This window comes from Chanodichthys erythropterus, chromosome 6, assembly GCF_024489055.1.
Source record: "Chanodichthys erythropterus isolate Z2021 chromosome 6, ASM2448905v1, whole genome shotgun sequence".
Lineage (NCBI taxonomy): Eukaryota > Metazoa > Chordata > Actinopteri > Cypriniformes > Xenocyprididae > Chanodichthys > Chanodichthys erythropterus.
The window spans coordinates 34,795,883-34,816,902 of record NC_090226.1 but is presented as its reverse complement, the minus strand read 5'-3'; the positions used below and the strand labels follow the sequence as shown (position 1 = coordinate 34,816,902).

The 21,020-nt window shown below is 38.1% G+C and overlaps 1 protein-coding gene across 7 annotated transcripts in view; it reads right to left on the bottom strand.

The window, feature by feature from the left end:
- Positions 1–21,020, bottom strand: part of atp2b2 (ATPase plasma membrane Ca2+ transporting 2) — a 168,966-nt gene that overhangs the window by 73,392 nt on the left and 74,554 nt on the right. For all 7 annotated transcript variants that reach the window (XM_067388773.1, XM_067388772.1, XM_067388777.1 and 4 more), the window contains exon 2: positions 15,205–15,754. In XM_067388773.1, coding sequence (XP_067244874.1) covers positions 15,205–15,403 — 199 coding nt within the window. In that variant the 5' untranslated portion in view covers positions 15,404–15,754. The remainder of the gene's footprint in view (positions 1–15,204; positions 15,755–21,020) is intronic.

Genomic DNA, 21,020 nt, shown 5'->3' with positions numbered 1-21,020 from the left:
GCACCAGAGCAACATGATGCTCACATGAAGCACTTGCTGGTAATTCCCATTTGTGCTTCTGCATCTTCCAAATATCAGAACATTTAAAGCTGCAGCAGAGCCCTCAAGTGCCCTTAACTGTACTGAAAGTGCTCTTACTTACAATTTTAAATGTATAACTGTACTTGCAGATACTATGATATTAATATAATCAAAGGCCACTTAAGTGTACTTAAAGAGAGAACGTTTTTGTGACTAAGTTTGGTAACACTTTGTGTCTTTGTTATACATATGTTAAATAACTACAAGCAAATAACCCTAAATCAAACCCTATTCCTAACCCTACAGCATGTCGTTACTAAAGCTTTCTTAACACACTTAAGTGCACTTTTAAAAAGTGAACTTTGTAATGATGTCACATTATCATTTTGCTTTAAAGTGCATTTTAAATAATTATGTTTTAATAAACATTTGACTCATGCTTTACTCACTCATTTTATGTGTTGCACATGTAAAGTACTTATAATTAACTGCAGTGTGTTATTTGATGATGCATTTCAATTTAATACAGCAACTTAATCATTACAAATCTATAATTACAAATGTATTTGAATACATGACAAGTTTCAAAAGAAATATTTTAGTGTACCGTAAATGTGTGTCAATACATTATACTTTAATGTTTTTACATTATACAGAAGTATACTTTAACCATATTTCAAAGATGATATAAGGAATGATCAAATTAAATATAAAGATGTACTTAAGTCCTACTAAAGTACTCAAAAATGACAGATTTTTTTTTTTTGTATTAATTTCAATGAAAAGAATGTAGTATATTTTAGTTTTATCATGTTTTTTAGTTAATATTAGGTATTTTAGGGGATTTTATGATACTAAATTATATTTATGCAGTAGTTATAGTGCATTTATTCATTTTTTGACCTTTTGAAGTTGATAACTCAAAAAATGAGCTTTCAGTAAGATTTTGTTTGGGCGCAGTACCAAACGCTTCCACTAGATGAAATTAGTTTCCAATTCATTTCCGATGCACTCATTTTTAACTGAGAGCACAAGGCTATTTATTTAATCTTTTTGAAGAAAATAATAACAAAAACCTTTGCCAAGTTTCGTACCATTCCATCATTCCGGTAAAGAAAAAAAAAAAACTACATTTAAAAGTTTTTGTTCAAAAATGAACACCAGAGGATTAAGTGGGTCAAAAAAAACCTAATTGCATTTAATATAAATATATAATACATTTTCATTTAAAAGATTTCCAAATTATGTCAATGTTTGTAAACATTGCGGAATAAATTGTGATACTTTTTGCAAGTTAGGATAGTGTGCATGATTTTATTTGTTTCTATATTTAATTATAAATAACATGCAATTAAGTGTCCAAAAACATTACATTCATGTTAAAGTGTACTATTATGTCAGAAGAGAGAGGAACAAGTTCACAGAATAACAAAAGAAATGTTTCTCACACAGAGCACCATCTGACTTCAGTATACTAGAACATCGAATGGACCTTTCGCCTCTAATTCTAAAGAGTGTGCACTTTAAAGCACACTGATGAGGTTGTCTGCCATGATGTGCTTACAGTGTTTTATGAAATGACGAAATTAAGATTTTAGGAAGAATGAAGAAACGAAGCGAGCGCTACAGAAGTGGAGTTGACCTCATTACTCACTGAACAAGTGTGAATCGACATGCTCTTGGGACTTATGAAACCACTGAAAATCATATTAATTAGTGTCTAAAACCAGGACACGTACACACTCATCATGAAGCGTCGTATATGTGGGACAAATATAGACCGAGAGCAGGGAATAAGTGCGCGTTAAAGTGATTTTTTGCACTTAGTGTGAACGTTAGCTCTCTCAAAGACAATCTTATCTTTGCTATTTATACAGCATGCAGCTGAAAGTGTGATGGAATTTTTTACACGTTTTCACTTTCGGGAGACATATTTGCATATGCTTATGCAGTTGATATGATATTCAAAAATTACCCTTTTAAAAGCGGGAGAGAGTGAGAGGGCCAACAATATTGCATATTTTAATGCCTAGCTTTTTCACTGTGGTTAAAAATAGATCTCCATGGAAACCCTACACATAAAGCACTCTGGGTATTGGCTGGGCACTCACTCTGCAGCACATGGAAACGAGAAATATATGAGAACACCTGCATTTATGCACATCTGTACATCACTGCGCTGTGTTTGAGACTACAGTACCAGCATTAGAAGTAAATGCTCAATCAATACAGCAGCTGAAGTGCAAATGCCATATTTAACAGACAACCAGTCTTCTAGAAAATAAAAATAAAAATACATATGGTAAATTAATGAATATAAAGGCACTGTAAAGCAGAAATAGGTTTGTTTGGGATTTGTTACAAGAATGCAGCATGTGTGCTGTGAAACGTACGCATAAAGTATGCATTAAAAACTGAATTTCCATATTGTTAATGACAAATGAACTGAAACTGATTTTAACTCAGCTACCAAAATGAGGACAAAGACATCATTATATTAAACATGCAAAATACAGAAAGTGATTTAAAAGTGGTTTAAAGTGCTTTTAATGGCTTATATACACTCATCATGAAGTGCTGTATATTTGGGACAAATATAGACCAAGAGCAGGGAATAAGTGTGTGTGTGTGTGTGTGTGTGTGTGTATATATTATATATATATATATATCATAAAGTGTTCATGCAAAAATGAAATTCCCGTCATTAATTACTCTCCCTCATGTCGATCCACACCCGTAAGACCTTCATTCATCTTCGGAACACAAATTATGATATTTTTGATGAAATCCGAGAGGTATAAGACTCGTCCATAGACAGCAATATAATCAACACTTTCAAGGTCCAGAAAGGCACTAAAGACATCATTAAAACAGTCATGTGACTGCAGTGGATAAACATTAATGTTATGAAGAGACGAGAATACTTTTTGTGCACAAAAACAAAAAAATAACGACTTTATTCAACAATCTCTTCTCTTCCGGAGATGAACGGAGGTCGACTTGTTAACCTTAAAGAAAGATTTTAAAAAAACCAAACAGCAAAAATCAATGAAATGTTCCTCTATGTATGTTAAAGTATGTTAAAACAATGTGTGAAATTAGCAGATGTACTTTATAACTTTACTGACTTTAGTTTGTGTGCATATTCTCATCTCCATCTATTTCACCAGGTTTAAAATGCCTCAAATTATAATGTATTCTGCCATTCATGGTGAAAGCCCTAATCATAAGTTACATGCTAAATTAATTTTCTGGCTCAATACTCTTTAAATGAACATGAACTGATGACTGAGCTTTATCAAGCATGACCAACACTGTTTCTCAACTGAACACTCCTTCCTGATTTAAACTGATTAAATATAAACTGTATCACACAACCTTACCACTGACTGAACAAATATCCAGTGTTTTCTTTCCAACTTTTTGGATACATGGTGGAATGTTGTTACTTTACAGAAACTGTTTAAATGTAATCATCTGTTTCCACAGTTTTGAAAGACTATTACAAATAAAACAGTATCATAGCAAACATTAAAGGGAATAAAGAGAGGTTTCGCTATTCTTTTCTTCCCTATTTTGCCTTATATCTGAGTAAAAAGGCTTCTGGAACAAGAACAAATGTAGGGCGGGGCTTTATTTTGTCAGTGGGGATTTGATTGGATGGTTGTGGTTTGCTATTGGTGGATCTCATGTGAGTGACAGGTTGCCCCGCCCTCATCATCTGAGAAGAGAAGAGAGGAAGAATTTTAATTCTTTATTATATATATATATATATATAAAATAGAGTTAGATGTAATTCATGAGCAGCGATATATAATATGCACTAGAGTTATGACTCTGTCCTTAAGAAATCCTGCTTTAGTGATTCCAAGGTGACTTACAAACAAAAAAGGTTTGCACTGACATGGTGATTTACAAAAGCAGATGAATTTAGATGTGTGGAGGTAGGTGGACATCGACAGTGAGGTTTCAGCACGGGACTTCATTATAAATCTTGAACATCTGTCATGATGCTGTGGTGAACATGGCTGCTTGCTGTTTGAGGGCAACTTAATTAGACATTGTGCCGGTGGAGCCGTGTTTTTTGACAAGGGCTTTTCCTGTTGAGACTGAAAGCCTGTGAATGTAAGGAAATGTTCTTTATACGTGAACGCCTCCAATCCACCAGCGGTCCTGAAGAACAGGCTTATGGATCTTCAAACCCACGCTCTCATAGTTCCTGTGTGGAGTAATGACAGCAGAGCTGCCGTGGGCAGAGGGATCGCGTGTGTGTGTGTGTGTGTGTGTGTGTGTGTGTGTGAGTGTGCGGGGGGTGGGTGAGAGTGGCAATGACCATCCTTTCTCTCCCAGCTGGGATATCAGTGTCAGGTTTCTGATGTCGGGCTCAGATGAATCTCCAACACAAAGCTGCCAATTAACAAGCACAGGAGCCCCAAACATATGAGAAATCAGCCTATAGAAAAGCACTTTCCAAAACTTTCCCCAGGCTGTGTAATGTTGTCAGCTGAAGCATCCACTGCAGTAAATACAACTCACGAACAAAGGAAAGGTATAGCTTTTCCCCAGCTAACAAAATTGTTCCAAAACTGTTTTGCTAATGCTTGTATTAAGTTATAAAACAGTTTTTTTGTTCAAAACATCCAGGTTTTTAATTGTTTGAAAAAGTTTGTTATATGAACATTAAGGAAACATTCCGTTTTTAACCATTTTGCAATCATAATGGAAATGTTCTCTGAAGTAGCAACATTTAAAAATGTTGGACAAACATTCTATTAATAGTTTAGAGTCACTGTCTATCGTATGTGTCATTGGTGAGAAAAGGCACATTTTATCATGTACTGTAATGTTGTTAATGGCTGAGTAACGTTTCATGTTCATAAACCCAATGTAAAGATCATCAGTAACATCAAAATGGCTAAATTTACCCAGAATTACTGCCATGATGACTTAGATAGTAAAATATGTAGCTTCCGCCAGATGCCTTCTGTATTCAACTTACAAACAAAAACATAGCTTGACGCGACATAAGATGCACTTTTTCCGTAAGTTGAATACGGAAGGCAGTGTGGCGGAAGCTACATATTTTACTTTATAACGTGTTAAATATGGATATTTTTTACACAAATGCATCGCTTCGCTTCAGAAGGCCTTTATTAACCTCCTGGAGCCATGTGGAGTACGATTATGATGGATGGATGCCCTTTCTTCAGCTTCATACTCGTTGATCCCGCTCACTGCCATTATAAAGCTTGGATGCATCAGGATATCTATTATTATAACTGCAATTGTATTCATCAAAAAGAAAAAAGTCATATACACCTAGGATGGCTTGAGGGTGAGTAAAGCTTGGGATAATTTTCATTTCAAAGTGAACTGATCCTTTAACACTTGTCTGCGGTAAGTGGATTATTTGAAGAGGCAAGTGAAAGATAATTTTACTTGCCTGAACGGATAAGCAGCCTGAGTAAAACGTCAATAAGGAAAAAATAACTAGGGAATCACCAAAGTATGTGGCAATCGATAGTAGATAATAATATACAATGTATAATGTACTGACTGTAACAAAGTTATACTGTTGAGTGAATCAGACATTTGAATGAATCGTTTGAATGAATGACTGATTCAGTGACTCACTCATAAAGACGGTCACCTGCCGCCACCTATTGGTGGTTTAGTTTCATGTTTAGAAGCATATTTTTTTCTACGGAAGAGGATTAGGGCCAAGCAATAATAAAAAAATAAAACCATTTCAAGATTAAAGTTGTTAAATTTCGAGAAAAAAGTTGAAATAAAATGTTGAGAATAAACTTGTTAAATTACGAGAAAAAAGTCATTAAATTTCAAGAAAAAGTTGAGATAAAATGTTGAGAAAAAAGTCATTAAACTACGAGAAAAAAGTCGTTAAATTATGAGAACAAATTTGTTAAATTATGAGAAAAATGTCGACATAAAATGTTGAGAAAAAAGTCATTAAATTACGAGAAAACAGTCGTTAAATTATGAGAACAAATTTGTTAAATTATGAGAAAAATGTAGAGATAAAATGTTGAGAATAAAGTCATTAAATTACGAGAAAAAAGTCGTTAAATTACGAGAACAAACTTGGTAAATTTCGAGAAAAAAGTCGAGATAAAATGTTGAGAATAAAGTCATTAAATTACGAGAAAAAAAGGCATTAAATTATGAGAACAAATTCGTTAATTTAATGACTTTATTCTCAACATTTTATCTCGACTTTTTTCTCAAAATTTAACAAGTTTGTTCTCGTAATTTAATGACTTTATTCTCAACATTTTATCTCGACTTTTTTCTCAAAATTTAACGAGATTTTTCTCGAAATTTAACATCTTTAATCTCGAGATGGTTTTATTTTTTTATTATTGCTTGGCCGTATTTTTCACAGTAATATTTCTTGTATCACTAGTCTGAAATGAGACGATTACACAGAGCGATCTAACAAGACAAGCACAATCACACCAGAGCTGACTCACAGGATTGTGTTTGTCATGATGACATTCAGTGATGTGCATATTAAACACTGATGCTGTGTGAATGCAAAGAAAAACACTTTCTTCATCAGTATCATCAGTATTCATCTTGTATTGCATTACAATTTCTAAACATCCCTATAATGAGACAAATTTAACTGTGAGATATTAATTTTTTTTTAAAAAAAACATTTGGCAAACAGTTTACTGAGATACTTTTTTTGGCGTGAACTCAAAAGACGTTTACCCTTGATTTGGTTGTTTCCGTGTAAAAGGCTAATGACAATCTACAGTACGTGAGATTCAGGAATGGGTTGGCTTTTTTCTGCATGTCACTGCAGGAGCCGTTGTTGCGGTCAGCCTGAAAACAATCCAGAATGTGCTCATCTACGTCTCTCACTTTGCTGAAATGTGCCAACACCTCAGCTCAATGTTGCGGCAGGGATGACACGACATCAACGGCACAGGACGCACACACAGGTGCAAAAATAGACGTAGAGGTCAAGAGGGCGAGCAACACAGTGACAAAATGAAAACGCAAAGCATCAGCAAGTGACTAGGCTCTGGTTAACCGCGTTAGGCAGACATCAGGCATGACTGATGGGGAGTCCAATGTGCAATTCACCAAGCGTTCAGGACAGTCAGCTGTCACATTTCATGAGTGGAAGCACACCTGCCCATCGCCAGTGTCATTGAGAGTGGCCCGACCCCCTTTAAGTGCATGTCTGACAGAGAATCGACCATTTGCGTGACCCTGAACACACCTTGACGGAGCACAGGAGGCCGTGTGTGTCAAGCCTCGAACATTATATGCAAACTTTTGGAAATTCTTATGTTCATTCAGATACTTTTCTGTGCAATAATCATTATAAGGGTTTTGTTTTGCGTGGCTGCAGTGTAAAAAGTCAAATGTAGCCAGCCATATAAATAGGCAGCTTTAAAGAGGTAGTTCACCATTGGCAAGATAGGCTTAGAATAAAACTTGGCTGTCTATGCAATAGAAATTGGCTAGAGAAATCAGAGGAAAAGGGCTGTGGTGTTCCATTTGGCCAAAAACTTCAACACCCATAATGCACTTTTGAATCTGACTGTCCATGGGAGGCAAAAATGCAGAAGTTCAATCAGCAGTTTTAATCAAAGCGTTCTAAGGTCTGCTGGATGACACAAAATTATAATTTTGCATCATTCTGATAACAAATAAACAGAAATATCTGGGTGCGAATAACACGGAGAAAGAGTGAATCATTGACATATACTACCTGCAAGTTACCCTTTAAAGGTCTCTGCATACTGAGTCCGTCATTTTCAAACGTTAAATATGACCTCACGTTGTGTCAATCACTTTTACACACTGCCTCTAAAACTTTCGTCAGTCAAAAAAAAAAGGATCGGGTTAAATTTTCTGCATTTTTCGCATCCGTAGCAAGAATTTTGAGAGGTGTTGTGACACTTCAGAGCCACCGTACACCGTAATGACGTCTGACAAGTTGATCCACTTTGTCTCGCAGCACAAAGCAATGTATTGACAAACAAAGTGTGCAATACATAGATGTTGGTGGTATTATTTTTAATATGTGGCTCCAGTATCAAACTCAGCCACTGACATCCTGAAGTTAACTTTGAATCGTTCGGGATAATCCCACAGCTCCTTGATAAAGAGGTGGAACTCTCCTTCCTCTCTACGCAATCTCAGGATTGGATTGACCCAATATTTCTTTTTTTAAGAAGAGAGAAGACAACAAAATCATCCTCACTGCTTGAAGACATCATTTTGTATTTTTTTGCGCATTAATACCCATCGCACTCAGTGTGCAAGGTTTCTGTGCGTGACAAATTTTTAGGATGACGAATATAAAAAAACGCATACGGAAATTTCGGACTCAGTATGCAAAGACCTTAAGGCCAACCTTTAAATCAACACCAACCAGTTGCAAACATGTGAACTGTAATACTAGCGCTTGCTGCATTTCAGCAAATGGGTTACAACTACTTATTTACATTGCAAACTAACTCTTTCCTCGCTTTTGACAGTATTTTCCATCATTTATGACACAACGCTTCTCCGCAATCTTCACTGTTATACTGTAGGGGGCACTATTACGCATCTTCTGAAAGAGTACAGAATCTCCAGATCCAAAATAAAGTGAAGAAGAAGCAGAAACTAGTGATAGAAGCATTGCTTACGCACATGTAAGTGCGATCATCAATCATTAAACATTCATTAACTGGCTAACGTTACTGAATGAAATGTAGAAAAGACTGTGAAGCTTTGGTGGTGCTGATGGACTCTAATCCATCTATGTTTTCTGAATCCCATCCGCACATAGGGCTCTATCATACACCTGGCGCAATGTGACGGCAGGCAGTTTCAGCTTGTTTCAGCCTGACGCAGTTTTCATTTTCACATCCTGCGCCACGTTGTTTAAATAGCATATGCAATCGAGTCGCACCCATCTGTTCACCCATGGGTGAGCTGGTCTGAAAACGAGGTGTGTTCAGGCGCATTGTTGGCGTGTTGCTATTTTGAGGCAACTGAAAACGACTGTGTCATTGACCGACTGAAACCTGGTCTAAAGTCAATGGTGCAGTATTTTTTTTTTATTTAAAGAGGTCATTAGCAATATGCCCCTATATGCGTGCGCAATACACGTACACTCTGCATGTTACACACACAGGGACGCGCAGTAGCATAACAAACATGCCAAATATTGAAATCAAAGGATTCCTCTCTGGAGAAGCATTCAGACTTTCCCCTTGCAAATTACACTATGTAAATTGCAAATCCGTTATAATGTGAGCGCAACTGGCTTTTAAAGGGAATGGGAGATGAGACTCCAATTGGTTTATCGCACATTATGCCCAATAATGTGCAACACCAGTTACTCATTAAGAGAAAAGGTGCAACCCTTTGGACCATGCCTGGCGCGCCGACCATTTTTAAAATAGCAAAAGAGGATTCGGACACGTCCAAAGTGCACCAGAGCTTAGACCGTTAAAATAGCCCAAAGTCTTGCAATTTTCAAAATGTTGAACAAAATATTGTTTGTTTAAAAGCAGAGACTCTTTCTTTTGACATATTGCATTGTCAGATATACATGCAACAAAATATTCTGGGGGTCTTAAAAGTTTTGTAAAAACAATAAAAAAAATGCTTTTTTAAAAAAAGAGTTAATATTCATAAGCCAGGCTGATAAGGTTTACAATGTGTCCCCACCCCTTTTTCAGACTTACATGCGTTAAGTACTTTTCTGTGCCAACATTACCAACTCAAACTATCCTTCAAGGTCATCCATTCAGGAGCGCCTGTCTCTTGGAAGAGGATAAATGTGGCCTGGTCTCTTATTTATAATACGTCCTCTGAGGGAAATGCTTTCTCCTTTTAAGAATGGCTGCTGGAATCAGGGCAGCACTACTGTCCTTATTAGAAGAGATTGTACTCCTTCTGAGCAATTCCTGGTGGAACCCAAGACTAAATATGATATGTCAGAGGGGAATGAGAACGCGGACCGGCGGACTAGATTAGCGTGCCGATCAAGGGCACGGGAGGAGGGCACAGCTTAGCCGAGTTGGGACAGCGTTTAAGTAGCCATGTGATCCGGTAGCCAACAGACATTGTCATTGCTCCAGAACCGGGTCCTTCAGCGCAATGTCAAAGCGCCGCCAGGGATCCATCAGGTGAAGCTGTGGCTATGATAAGTGGAGCTGGCCCACTGATGCTGATTGTGTGAGCTGTGGTCGTGTTGTTTGCGCTGACCTTCAGGGCCTCTTACGCTTTAAATGCGGCATCGGATTACATGGAGTGCCTCGCTCCCAATATGCACAGTCCAGTCTGTTTCTTTCTACTTTAATTGCTGTTAGCTGCATTAAGCATTTGCTCCTCAGCCGCAGAAGCATTCCACGAAATGTGTGACCTCTATTAAGCACCAAGGTTAAAAGTCTCACATCTGTGCCTCAGTTGGCTCAGGACATATTTTACCTCTCATTTCATTATGAATTAGTCAGTAGACACAACAGGATGGGCGAAACGTGAGCGGAGAGATTAGCGAAGCAGTGTTGGTTACTTTTAAACAGGCTAATTCGGGTAAAGATGTGCACTGCGTCGAAGTGAGATGGGCCATCAGACTGAAATAGAAATGAGAACAGAGGAAGGCATGGGGGAGGACAGTCACGGTGAGTGAACAGACACTTCTGGCCGGCTCGCAGCTGGCGCTGAGACCATTAGCATACAATAGCTGCTTCGCATTGTCATACCCTAGCCCACCTCTACGGCAAATTGTTTACTGTAGTTGCATCTACGACTAAAATGTCTTTCCCACTGTCTCAACACATGTTCATCCATCCCCGCTTATTGCACTGTGTAAAAATAGGTTCCCTTCCTCTGTCCTTCATAGATTTGCCTGGTTCTTATTAATTCTCACAACCTGTACCTCAAGCTCAAGTCTTTCAGACTCAGTGTGGCATTCATCCTGACTACAGGCACCATTATTTGAAGCAAGCTGACTTAAAGGAGATGCTTTCTCTTTTTTGGGAGGTCGCCAGGCTCCTCCATATCTCGCTCAGCTCCCATCTGCCAGGAACTCTCTCTGTGAGAGTGGCCAACACCCACAACTTGGAGAAAAGTGGGCGCTCTAGCAGCTCAACAATACCCACGTAATGTGCCGTAGCATCCAGGAGACTTGTGTCGTCCCCTACAGTGCAATTTCTTTATTCAGTAGAGGTGAATTGACTTCCTTCCATCAGCCCAGGCTTAGCATCGACTGAAGCATGATGGTTATGCTAAAGTAAGCATAGATTAAAGGCAAACATATTGACTGAGGGGCTCAAAGAAATCGAAGAGGGATAAAGTTACACATTAGTGTTTGGTGTGTGTTCGTTGTTTAAATGTCTCCCACCCTGCTGGAAAATCCAGCTACAGATAGCTGCTGTTATATGGTCTCCAGCTTGTCATAATAGGGCTTTTCACACTACCTGGGTCATTCTAAACCCGGAGTAAATGCAATCCTGGGTTATATAATTTACCCGGGGTTAACAATTAATCTTGGGTATTCATAAGTTGACGTTTCACATTATACATTCATAAACCCTGGGTTAATGTTCTTATTAGCATATGTGCTGTGTCAGTGTCACTGATTGGATAAATGCAACACTTGTCTACATATCTCTAGAACAACATGTTCTCCAACAAATACGCCTATATAGGTCGTTTGTCACTTCCTTGAAATAAGACCCATAGGAGCTAAAGTTGTGCCCCTATCGACAACAGGACACTTTCATTTTAATGCATTGTTCCCTCTTATCTGCGTCATATTTCGGGTTTCTTGTAACTCAATTGGCAGAGCATTGCAATATATAACAATATGCAATCATGTGATCATGCAATCGTGGGTTCGATCCCAGGGATTTCTGTGCTCATAAACTGTATATGCACTATAAATCACTAAGGGTAGGTTTAGGGGTGGGGTGGGTGTAGTCGTTAATAAAAAAAATATATATTTTTGCTGAATGGAAATAGGACAAATGGTGTAAAAAGTCCACACATTGCATTTAAATGAACACGCATTTTGATTGTAAACGACGGTCATACATCATTTCATGACGACAGACGTAAGACGACGCTGTCATTATTTTTACGCCAGCTAGAGGGCGCATGACATCAAAACGTAAATATAAGTCGTAATAAGTTTGAAAAAGGTCGTATTTTTTGGAGGACAGTCTCCTCTAGCATTGCGCATCCTCATATTGCCGATTGTACTATCGACTTTATACTGAATGAACATTTCAGACTATAAAGGTAAGAATGAAGCGGTCTCCTCTTCACACAAATTGTCGTGTCTTCTGTCAGCATTTGACATTTTTCCTCTCAAATGCTGAATTTACTGTTTTTGTACAATGCACAGTATTTCCGTGACTGTCCAAAACAGTCAAATATGAGTACGCGATTGGTTGTCGGTTGCTAACATTCGTTTCACTCTGTACAAGTTTGGCGTCACAATGCGGATTTAACACCGCAAAAACGATGTTAGAACGACAATACCCCAGGGTTAGGCGCAGTGTGAAAAGCTGTAATCTGGTTCAAGTTGGTCCAAAGGATTGATTAGTGGCCAAAGGGGCTGATGTCAAACTTGATAGGGCTCTTAGATCCCACTGGCTAGTTAGTGTTCGAATTGGTTTCTTCAGGTAATGCATGAGTAATCTGCACTTTTTGTTTGGCGCAGTTGAACATGGAGTTGGAGGTCAAAAAATAGGGATGCAAGTATGCAAGTTCAACAAATTCTTGCCTTCCTCTGGTTTACTGTAAAGATATTCAAAGATATAAGGATGTCATGTTTCGTTTTTGTGGCGAGCAAGTCTGTGAGTGGCTCGATCTGTTAAACACTGGGTCTCATTCACTAATAATTGACTATTCATATCTATACACACATTTGAACTTCTCACAAAAACTTTCCAATGTTGAAGAATTCGGAGTATACTAAATGAGTGAAGTAATTTACATAAAACACGCCAAAACCATGTCCATATAAGGGCATTCCACACACTCTAGTATTTCGTCACTCTCAGCAAACATGACACTCTCTAAAGATGCATTCTCGTCTGAAAGCACACACATCGAGATCTTCGAGAAACGCCAAGAGTGTCATCCTCAAAACAAGTTCAAATGCAATAAAAACCTTTTATACAGACATTACAGACATATACAGCTTGAGCTCTAACGCACCTTTTCTTACTTTTTTACTGATAGGCATATATATGATGAAATATAGCCTATTTAAAATCTATACCTATGTTTTAAATTTCATCTTAACATGTTTATAAGGCTACCAAGAGTGGTTGTGTACAAATGGTTTTCGTTGTTCCTACATTTGGTAACGCTTCAGTTTGGGGTCCAATTCTCACTATTAACTAGTTGCTTATTACACTCTAAAAAATGCTGGATTGCGCCTGTTGGGTCATTTTGTTGGGTTATTTTTTTCTATGGTTGGGTAGTTTTTGTGTAACCCAGCGCATCCATGCTTTATAATGGTAGTGAATGGGACCAAGGAGTACGAAGCTCAAGAAAGTGCATCCATCCATCATAAGCTAGATATTTTGCTTTATAACTTGTTAAATATGGATATTTTTTCTTACACAAACGCATCGCTTTGCTTCAGAAGGCCTTTATTAACCCTCGGAGACGTGTGGAGTGTGTTTATGACTGATGGATGCGGTCGATGCACTTTCCTCAGCTCATACTTGTTGGTCCCACTCACTGCCATAATAAAGCTAGGATGCATCAGGATATTAATTTAATATAACTCTGATTGTGTTCATCAGAAAGAAGAAAGTCAGATACACCAAGGATGGCTTGAGGGTGAGAAAATCTTGGGGAAATTTTCAGTTGAAAGTGAACTAATCCTTTAATAAAACAACCCAACATTTAACCCAACCAGCTGAGTAAAAACAACCCAATGCTTGAGTGTAGCATGCATATTATTAGCTTACTGGCTGTTTATTAGCACATATTAACACCTTATTCTGCATGACCTTATTCTACATCCCTTAATCCAACCCAAATACCTAAACTTAACAACTACCGTACTATTAATAAGCAGTAATTAGGAGTTTATTGAGGCAAAATTCATAGTTAATAGTGAGAACTAGACCCTAATCTAAAGTGTGACCCTACATTTTTTCCTATTTTAGAATAAATTTTTGAATGAAAATTGATGATTTGTTCGTGAAAATGTTCATACGCAGATTTCACACACAAACTCGTGCGTACGCATGCTTAGTGAATGAGACCGTCTCTCTTACGATACTGTCTTATAGGTCGACTTAAAATGGGTTGAAACGGTGAAAAATGAAGAAAGAATCCCAGATGATGGTGTATGATAGTGTTAAATGGTCACTGCTGAGTCCTGAGAGAGAAAGCCTAACTGTTCAGCTTATTAACAAGACTAGATGTGACCATTTGTCTTCATTATCATGTCACACTTGGGGTGTCAGCACAAGTCACTCCAGCAGAGCAGAGCAACAGCCTGCTCCTAAACATGTTCCTAACACTCACACCAAACACGTAGTTTGCCGAGAAGGCAAGATCATGCTGTCCTCCAGGCTGACGGATCTATCAATCTAGTGCTCTTGTGCTGTCATGGCTAAGACGTCTACTGAAGGCCAGTATATGTGAAATGTCACGTTGTTTTAATCTTAAAAAAACCCTCAATGCAGTCAAGCTCATTGTATTCACAATATGGTTGCATATTCAAAATACATGAGCCATATACTCACACACAGCTACGTGTCAACGCATCAAACAGGAGAAGATCAAATGGTGCATGCACACTGTCAGACCATAACAAATCATAAAGACGCCAATCATTTTTCCAATGCATGCAAATGAGTGCATGATGCAACTGATTTTCAATGCAATGAAATGCTCTCTGCGGAGAGATGATTTATAATTAAAAAAATCGTATACCGAAGCATGGCTTCTTCTACCCAGCAACACTATCAATGTAGAAAGTAGCAAATTTAGTTTGACCCCTGCGCTGTTGCCTGGGAGACACATCCTAGTTAATAACTCCGCAAGACAGCCAACCAGCGTCAGCAGAGTGGGGAAGAACCTGCCTGAGAGATCTCACAGCATACGGGAATTGAAATGATTATCATTTGAAAGAGCATGACTGTATGCGAACGGCATGAGACGGCGCGCACTCACCCTCTGTCGGCGAGGTTTTCAGCCGCTGGCACAGTCCCTCCACACCTGCGTAGTCCTCCTGAATTTTGACCACTGCCTCCGTTCCTCTGAGCTCCATGAGGGAACGCAGCTCCATGAGCGAGCAGCCAAATGCTCCCGCATGGTTGCTGTCGTTTCTTTGGTTCTTGGTGTAAAAATCGCTATTCGTCATGTCCCCCATGGTGGCTGAGTATTGCTTGGTAGCTTGTCTTAATCAAAATGAGGAAAAACGGTCCCTGCTGTGGCTGGAGAACAGGTGTCTAAAAAAAAACGAGAGCAATGCAGGAGAGAGAATAGAAGGTAAGAGAGGAGGATGAAGAAAAAAACAGATCCGGTCCGCTGTCTGCGATTGAAGAGAGGCTCCTCTGCGTTACGCGAACTGGGACGCGACAGCCATCCGTGAGATCCCGGCTGAGGTCCTGAGGACGTCTGCGCTCACCACGGCTGCAGACCGGCGGCGCTCCATACGTGGTTTCCCATTCTACCTGCTTCCCGTCGGCTGCTGTCTACATGGTGATCCGCTCCATTACTCCTTCAGAGACAGAGAGAGAGGGAGAGAGGAGGACAGAAGGGGAGGGAGGGCGAGAGTGAGAGAGAGAGAGAGAGAGAGATAAGCATGAGTGTTTCTCAGAGGTGCGAGCAGCACAAAAGTGAGAGAGGCGCTAGGAAAGCACGGCATTGTGTCGTCAATGCATCACACAGAGGTGGGGGGTGTCCATCTATTCCTGTGATTCTCCTCGTCGTACGGCAGCCGCTGTCACATGCATAGCTGCAGCGCTTTGATCGCTCTCCGGCTGCTAAATGCAGAGCCATGTTAATACTAAAGAGACATGAGAGTCTTTACGCCGCTCATGTGATCTGAACGAGACTGCGGTGCACATCACAGGACTCGACGCTATCGAGAAATGCGGGCAGTGCATCCCACACTGCAGCAAGGTTAGCTGGAGGGGAGTTAGCAATGGTAAAGGATTATATAATTCATCCATGCTAATGCGTTTATGCTGCATAGAGCACAGCTAACTAACACTAATGGACTGCGACGTCCTGGAGCGCAATTCTCACATTTGGAATCACACAAACAGTTGTTAAATGCAGCAGAATTTACATCGTAAGTATTGTTGGCGAGTAACGATCTGAAGGCAGTGACGCTACTCACTACATTTTTCAGTAGCGTAACAGTAGCTTTCAATATAGTGTCACTTTTCCAGCAGCAAGCTACTGTTTCCAGCTAAAAACAGAGTATCATGACAAAACACTGCATTTGTGCCAATAGTTTCACTGCAGAGCGAGCTGAGGCAATGATCATGTTTGCTCTTCTAAATCAATTATTTTAAGCCTCTCGTCTTCTTTTTTGCGAAGCAAAATGAAGTTCAGTGTCCTGTCACCCTAATTGCGCCACATACTGTAAATGCTCTAATTGCTACATTTTAAACAAGGAGATATACATATTGTCCCCTTTAGTAGCTTCACTGTAGCGAGCATCATTCGTTTAGTAACTTGCACTAAAGCTAACAACTTTTAAAGTACTTTTGAGTATATTTTTGTACAGTTTCAAAGTATACTCTAAAAATGTTTGGGTTAAAAACAACCCAAGTTGGGTTAAAAATGGACATACTCAGCAATTGGGTTGTTGTTGAGTTAAATGTTTGATCAATGTGCTGGGCATTTTTATTTAACCCAACTATTGTTTAGAAATTACTATATTGCTTGCTTAAAAATTAATCCAAAATATGCTGGAAATTAAAAACAGACATTATTCAACATAGTAATTATATGTCTGATTTTTAATTTCCAACCTATTCTGGATTAATTTTAAAAACTACCCAGCAAACATTTAACCCAACTGCTGCACTCTAAAAAATGCTGGGTTAAAAACAACCCAAGTTAGGTTGAAAATGGACAAACCCAGCAATTGGGTTGTTTTAACCCAGTGGTTAAGCAAGCAATACAGTAATTTTTATACAACAGTTGAGTTCAATAAAACTACCCAGCACATTGGGCAAACATTTAACCCAACCACTGGGTTAAAACAACCCAATTGCTGGGTTTGTCCATTTTCAACCCAAATTGGGTTGTTTTTAAGCCAGCATTTTTTAGAGTGTATTGCTTGCTTAAAAATGAATCCAAAATATGTTGGAAATTAAAAACAGACATTATCCAACATAGTAATTTTGTGTCTGATTTTTAATTTCCAACATTTTTGGATTCATTTTAAGCCAGACATATAGTCATTTTTAAACAATGGCTGGGTTAAATAAAACTACCCAGCAAACATTTAACCCAACTGCTGGGTTAAAACAACCCAATCACTTGGTTTGTCCATTTTTAACCCAACTTTGTATATTTTTAACGCAGCATTTTTTTAGAGTGTATGTTTATTAAAATAATCCCATTTTACTTCCATAAAAAGACGCAAGTGAAACATGATATTCAATGAAAAAAATGTACACCCTAAAAAAAGGTGGGTTGAAAATGGACAAACCCAGCGATTGGGATGTTTTAACCCAGCAGTTGGGTTAAATGTTTGCTGGGCAGTTTTATTTAACCCAACTATTGTTTAAAAATTACTATATGTCTAGCTTAAAATTAATCCAGAATAGGTTGTAAATTGAAAATCAGACACATAATTACTAGAGGCAACAATAATAATCAAAAGGTAAACATTTATTAATAAGCAATTTTTAAAAAAAGTTTATTGTTTAATTGTTATTCATTAAACATATTAATAAAAGTTCATTTCCAACATATTTTGGGTTCATTTTGCAATACAGTAATTTTTATACAACAGTTGAGTTAAATAAAACTACTCAGCAGGTTGGGCAAACATTTAACCCAATCACTTGGGTTTGTCCATTTTTAACCCAACTGGGGTTGTTTTGAACCCAGCAATTTTTTAGAGTGTATGTAGTTTCTATTTACCCAACCTGACCCAACCATGATTCATTAGGAGGCATACGATTATTGACTGAATCTGAAAAGACTAAACAGCTGGGACAGACAATCAATACCATTTCTAAAGAGAAACATTTGCATATTTCCGCGACAAATTAACACGTCAGTATTTGTCAGAACACTCTGGCTATATTTCCAGACTCCAGCTTCATGTGTTCAGGTTTGAACGGCTCATCGCGTCAGTCGTGACACAGCACGGCACCCTCGTTTTTGTCCACATATTTATTAGTGAAGCTAATGCCTGTAAGGCATGGTCCTGCTTCCCAAGGGCCTTCAGGACAGATCAATATCCACCCCACTCTTGTCCCAACACCAGCTGTGCCAGTGATTGTCAGGGAGGCGTAATGAAGTCCTCCAGAAGGTTACTACAGGAAATAATACATGTGCAGCTGGTACGATCTGGATGCTGCGACAGATCCTCTCACATCATCACTGTGAAACTAAACTCTGCATAATTTGAACAGACTATTCAACAGGACTACAACTACATGTGCAATATCTCAACAATGCATTCAGGAAGATATTACTATCACCACAAGATGCTATCACTGTAAATGAGGTGACAACATCATCCACATGAGCACCTGCGCCCGGAGTCTAATTAAGTTTTGATTTATGAATGTAAAGAAAAAGAGTGACAAAGACAAATTAAGAATTCTATGAATCCTAATGACTTAGCATAAATGTGAAGGACATGTGAAGGCCAAGTATGGGAACTTATACTCAAAATTTGTGCATTTAACCCAAGTTAGTGCAGCCATTTTCCTGTGGCATCCACAGAACGATTGGGGGTTAGGTGCCTCGCTCAAGAACACCTCATCACCTGCCGCTATTGAGAATTGAATCCGCATCTTTTGGATTACCAGTCTGACTCTCTAACCATTAGGCCACGACTGTCCCTACAGCAGCCGAACCGAACGGCTAAATATATGTGACCCGTGTTGTCAAAATGAGTCCGATTGCGCACAGGCTAATTTCGAGCTACAGGCAAAGCAAGTCAAAAATGTCAATTTTGGTCAAATTTCACAAAAAATGAGTTCATTAGGCCCTCGTCTAGTGATCCCAATGCTCAAAATAGCAATTAACCCTCAGGTCCTCTTCGTTTAGGAGGCACACTTGCCTTCTTTACGGTCAGAAGTGACCGAAGCCTTGAAATGTAACATTTTTTTCAGGAAAACCAATGTAATATATTTTTATTCAATAATATTTTTTGATTATTGTATAAAATTTTGAGGGTATTTTATGATACTATGCAATATTTATAAAAAATTTTACTAGCTATTTTTCCCCATTGAAAATAATACACTTTATATTTTTTAATGATTTTTCAATTAAAGCAGTATTCCATGTTAAAATAGAGACAAGGCATTTAAAATCCATTTTTTGAAGTTAGATTAGTGCCATCTGGTGGGGGTAAAAAAAGAAAAACTTATGTAATGCCATGTTGTAACCACTAGATTCCTATATAGTTCTATATATAGTGGCTTATAAACTCTCTAGTGGTTTTTAGACACAAATACTTATTTTTATTAAGTTTTAGATTTGGATTTATACTTAGACATTATCAAAGAATACTTTTTGTCAAAGTTTAGATTATTTTGATTTGAAGTGTCGGTTTTTGCATTAATTTTACTGCAGTCAAACCTGAACACAGAGGAGGGCATTTTGTTACACATAACATCAAAATTCAATAAAAAATATAACAAAAATTAACAGGTATGTTTTATTATAAATCTGAACTGATTTCACTCTTGGCATTCAAGAGTATCACCCCTTCATTGCTGTGCACAGTTTTTCTGCACAGTGGCTGATTTGTAGTTTGTACCAACAAAAGATTCAGAGTTTCCGTATTTTTCTGCATTTCCCATTCATTCCCTATTTGTTGGTCATTTTTGACTATTTTTTTTTTTATGACCCTTTAACATGTCCGAATCATGTCCTTGATTTTGTTGTGTGTGTTCATATTACTAATGTGACAAAAATCAAAAGTGTCATTTCATTCCGATGAAGCTACGGTTTTTAACATTTCAAAATATACAATTTTTCGGTCAAAATGACAGAAGAGGGCCAGAGGGTTGAACATCTAAAAGTATCTTTATTTGTACGTTTACTGAGAGGAGTATCTTTCCTTTGTCCATGAAAAAATAAGTTTTTATCTGCTCGCTTCTCGATGACTTGCACTTCCTCTCAGCACAAGTTTGGTATTGTTTTAAAGCGCAGCATGCCAACTTTGTGAATATTCATAGCGAATTCTTGATGGCATGGGTCTGAAGCAATGCAATGTGATTTTCAAACTCATGCTGATGTAAACAAAATGATTGCACGCACAAAGACGCCTCAGACAGCGCACAATCCCGATATACACATATACACAGAATTACAGTTTTTTAAAAAAATCTGTCTTGGCGAGTATTCACTCAAACATGATCTGTTATGTCTTAAGCTAATGTTTGGTTAACTGCTGGGGAAAAACATCTGATGTGTAACATTATATTAGATCCGTTAGCTACAGCAGGTCTGTTAATCAAACAATTGTGAAATTATGGAAAAAAGTTGAATATTTATATAAAATATATAAAATTTCCTCCTATAGATATGGGTTTTGACTTGGTTTGTGCCAAATTAACAGGGATTTTAAGGTATGGTTGCTAGATGATTTTGTTAAAACTTTAACTCAATTTTTCTCAAAACTGACTTTGCTGACTCTATCGACTTCAAACAGGTGTAGCTCAGACACTTTTTTGTCAGATTCCAACAAATCATACATCATTTTAAAGGTTTTTTTAGAGAGCTAAAAGCCTGCCTTGATTATCTCCTAATCAAACCACAATCTGGTTCTAGTTATG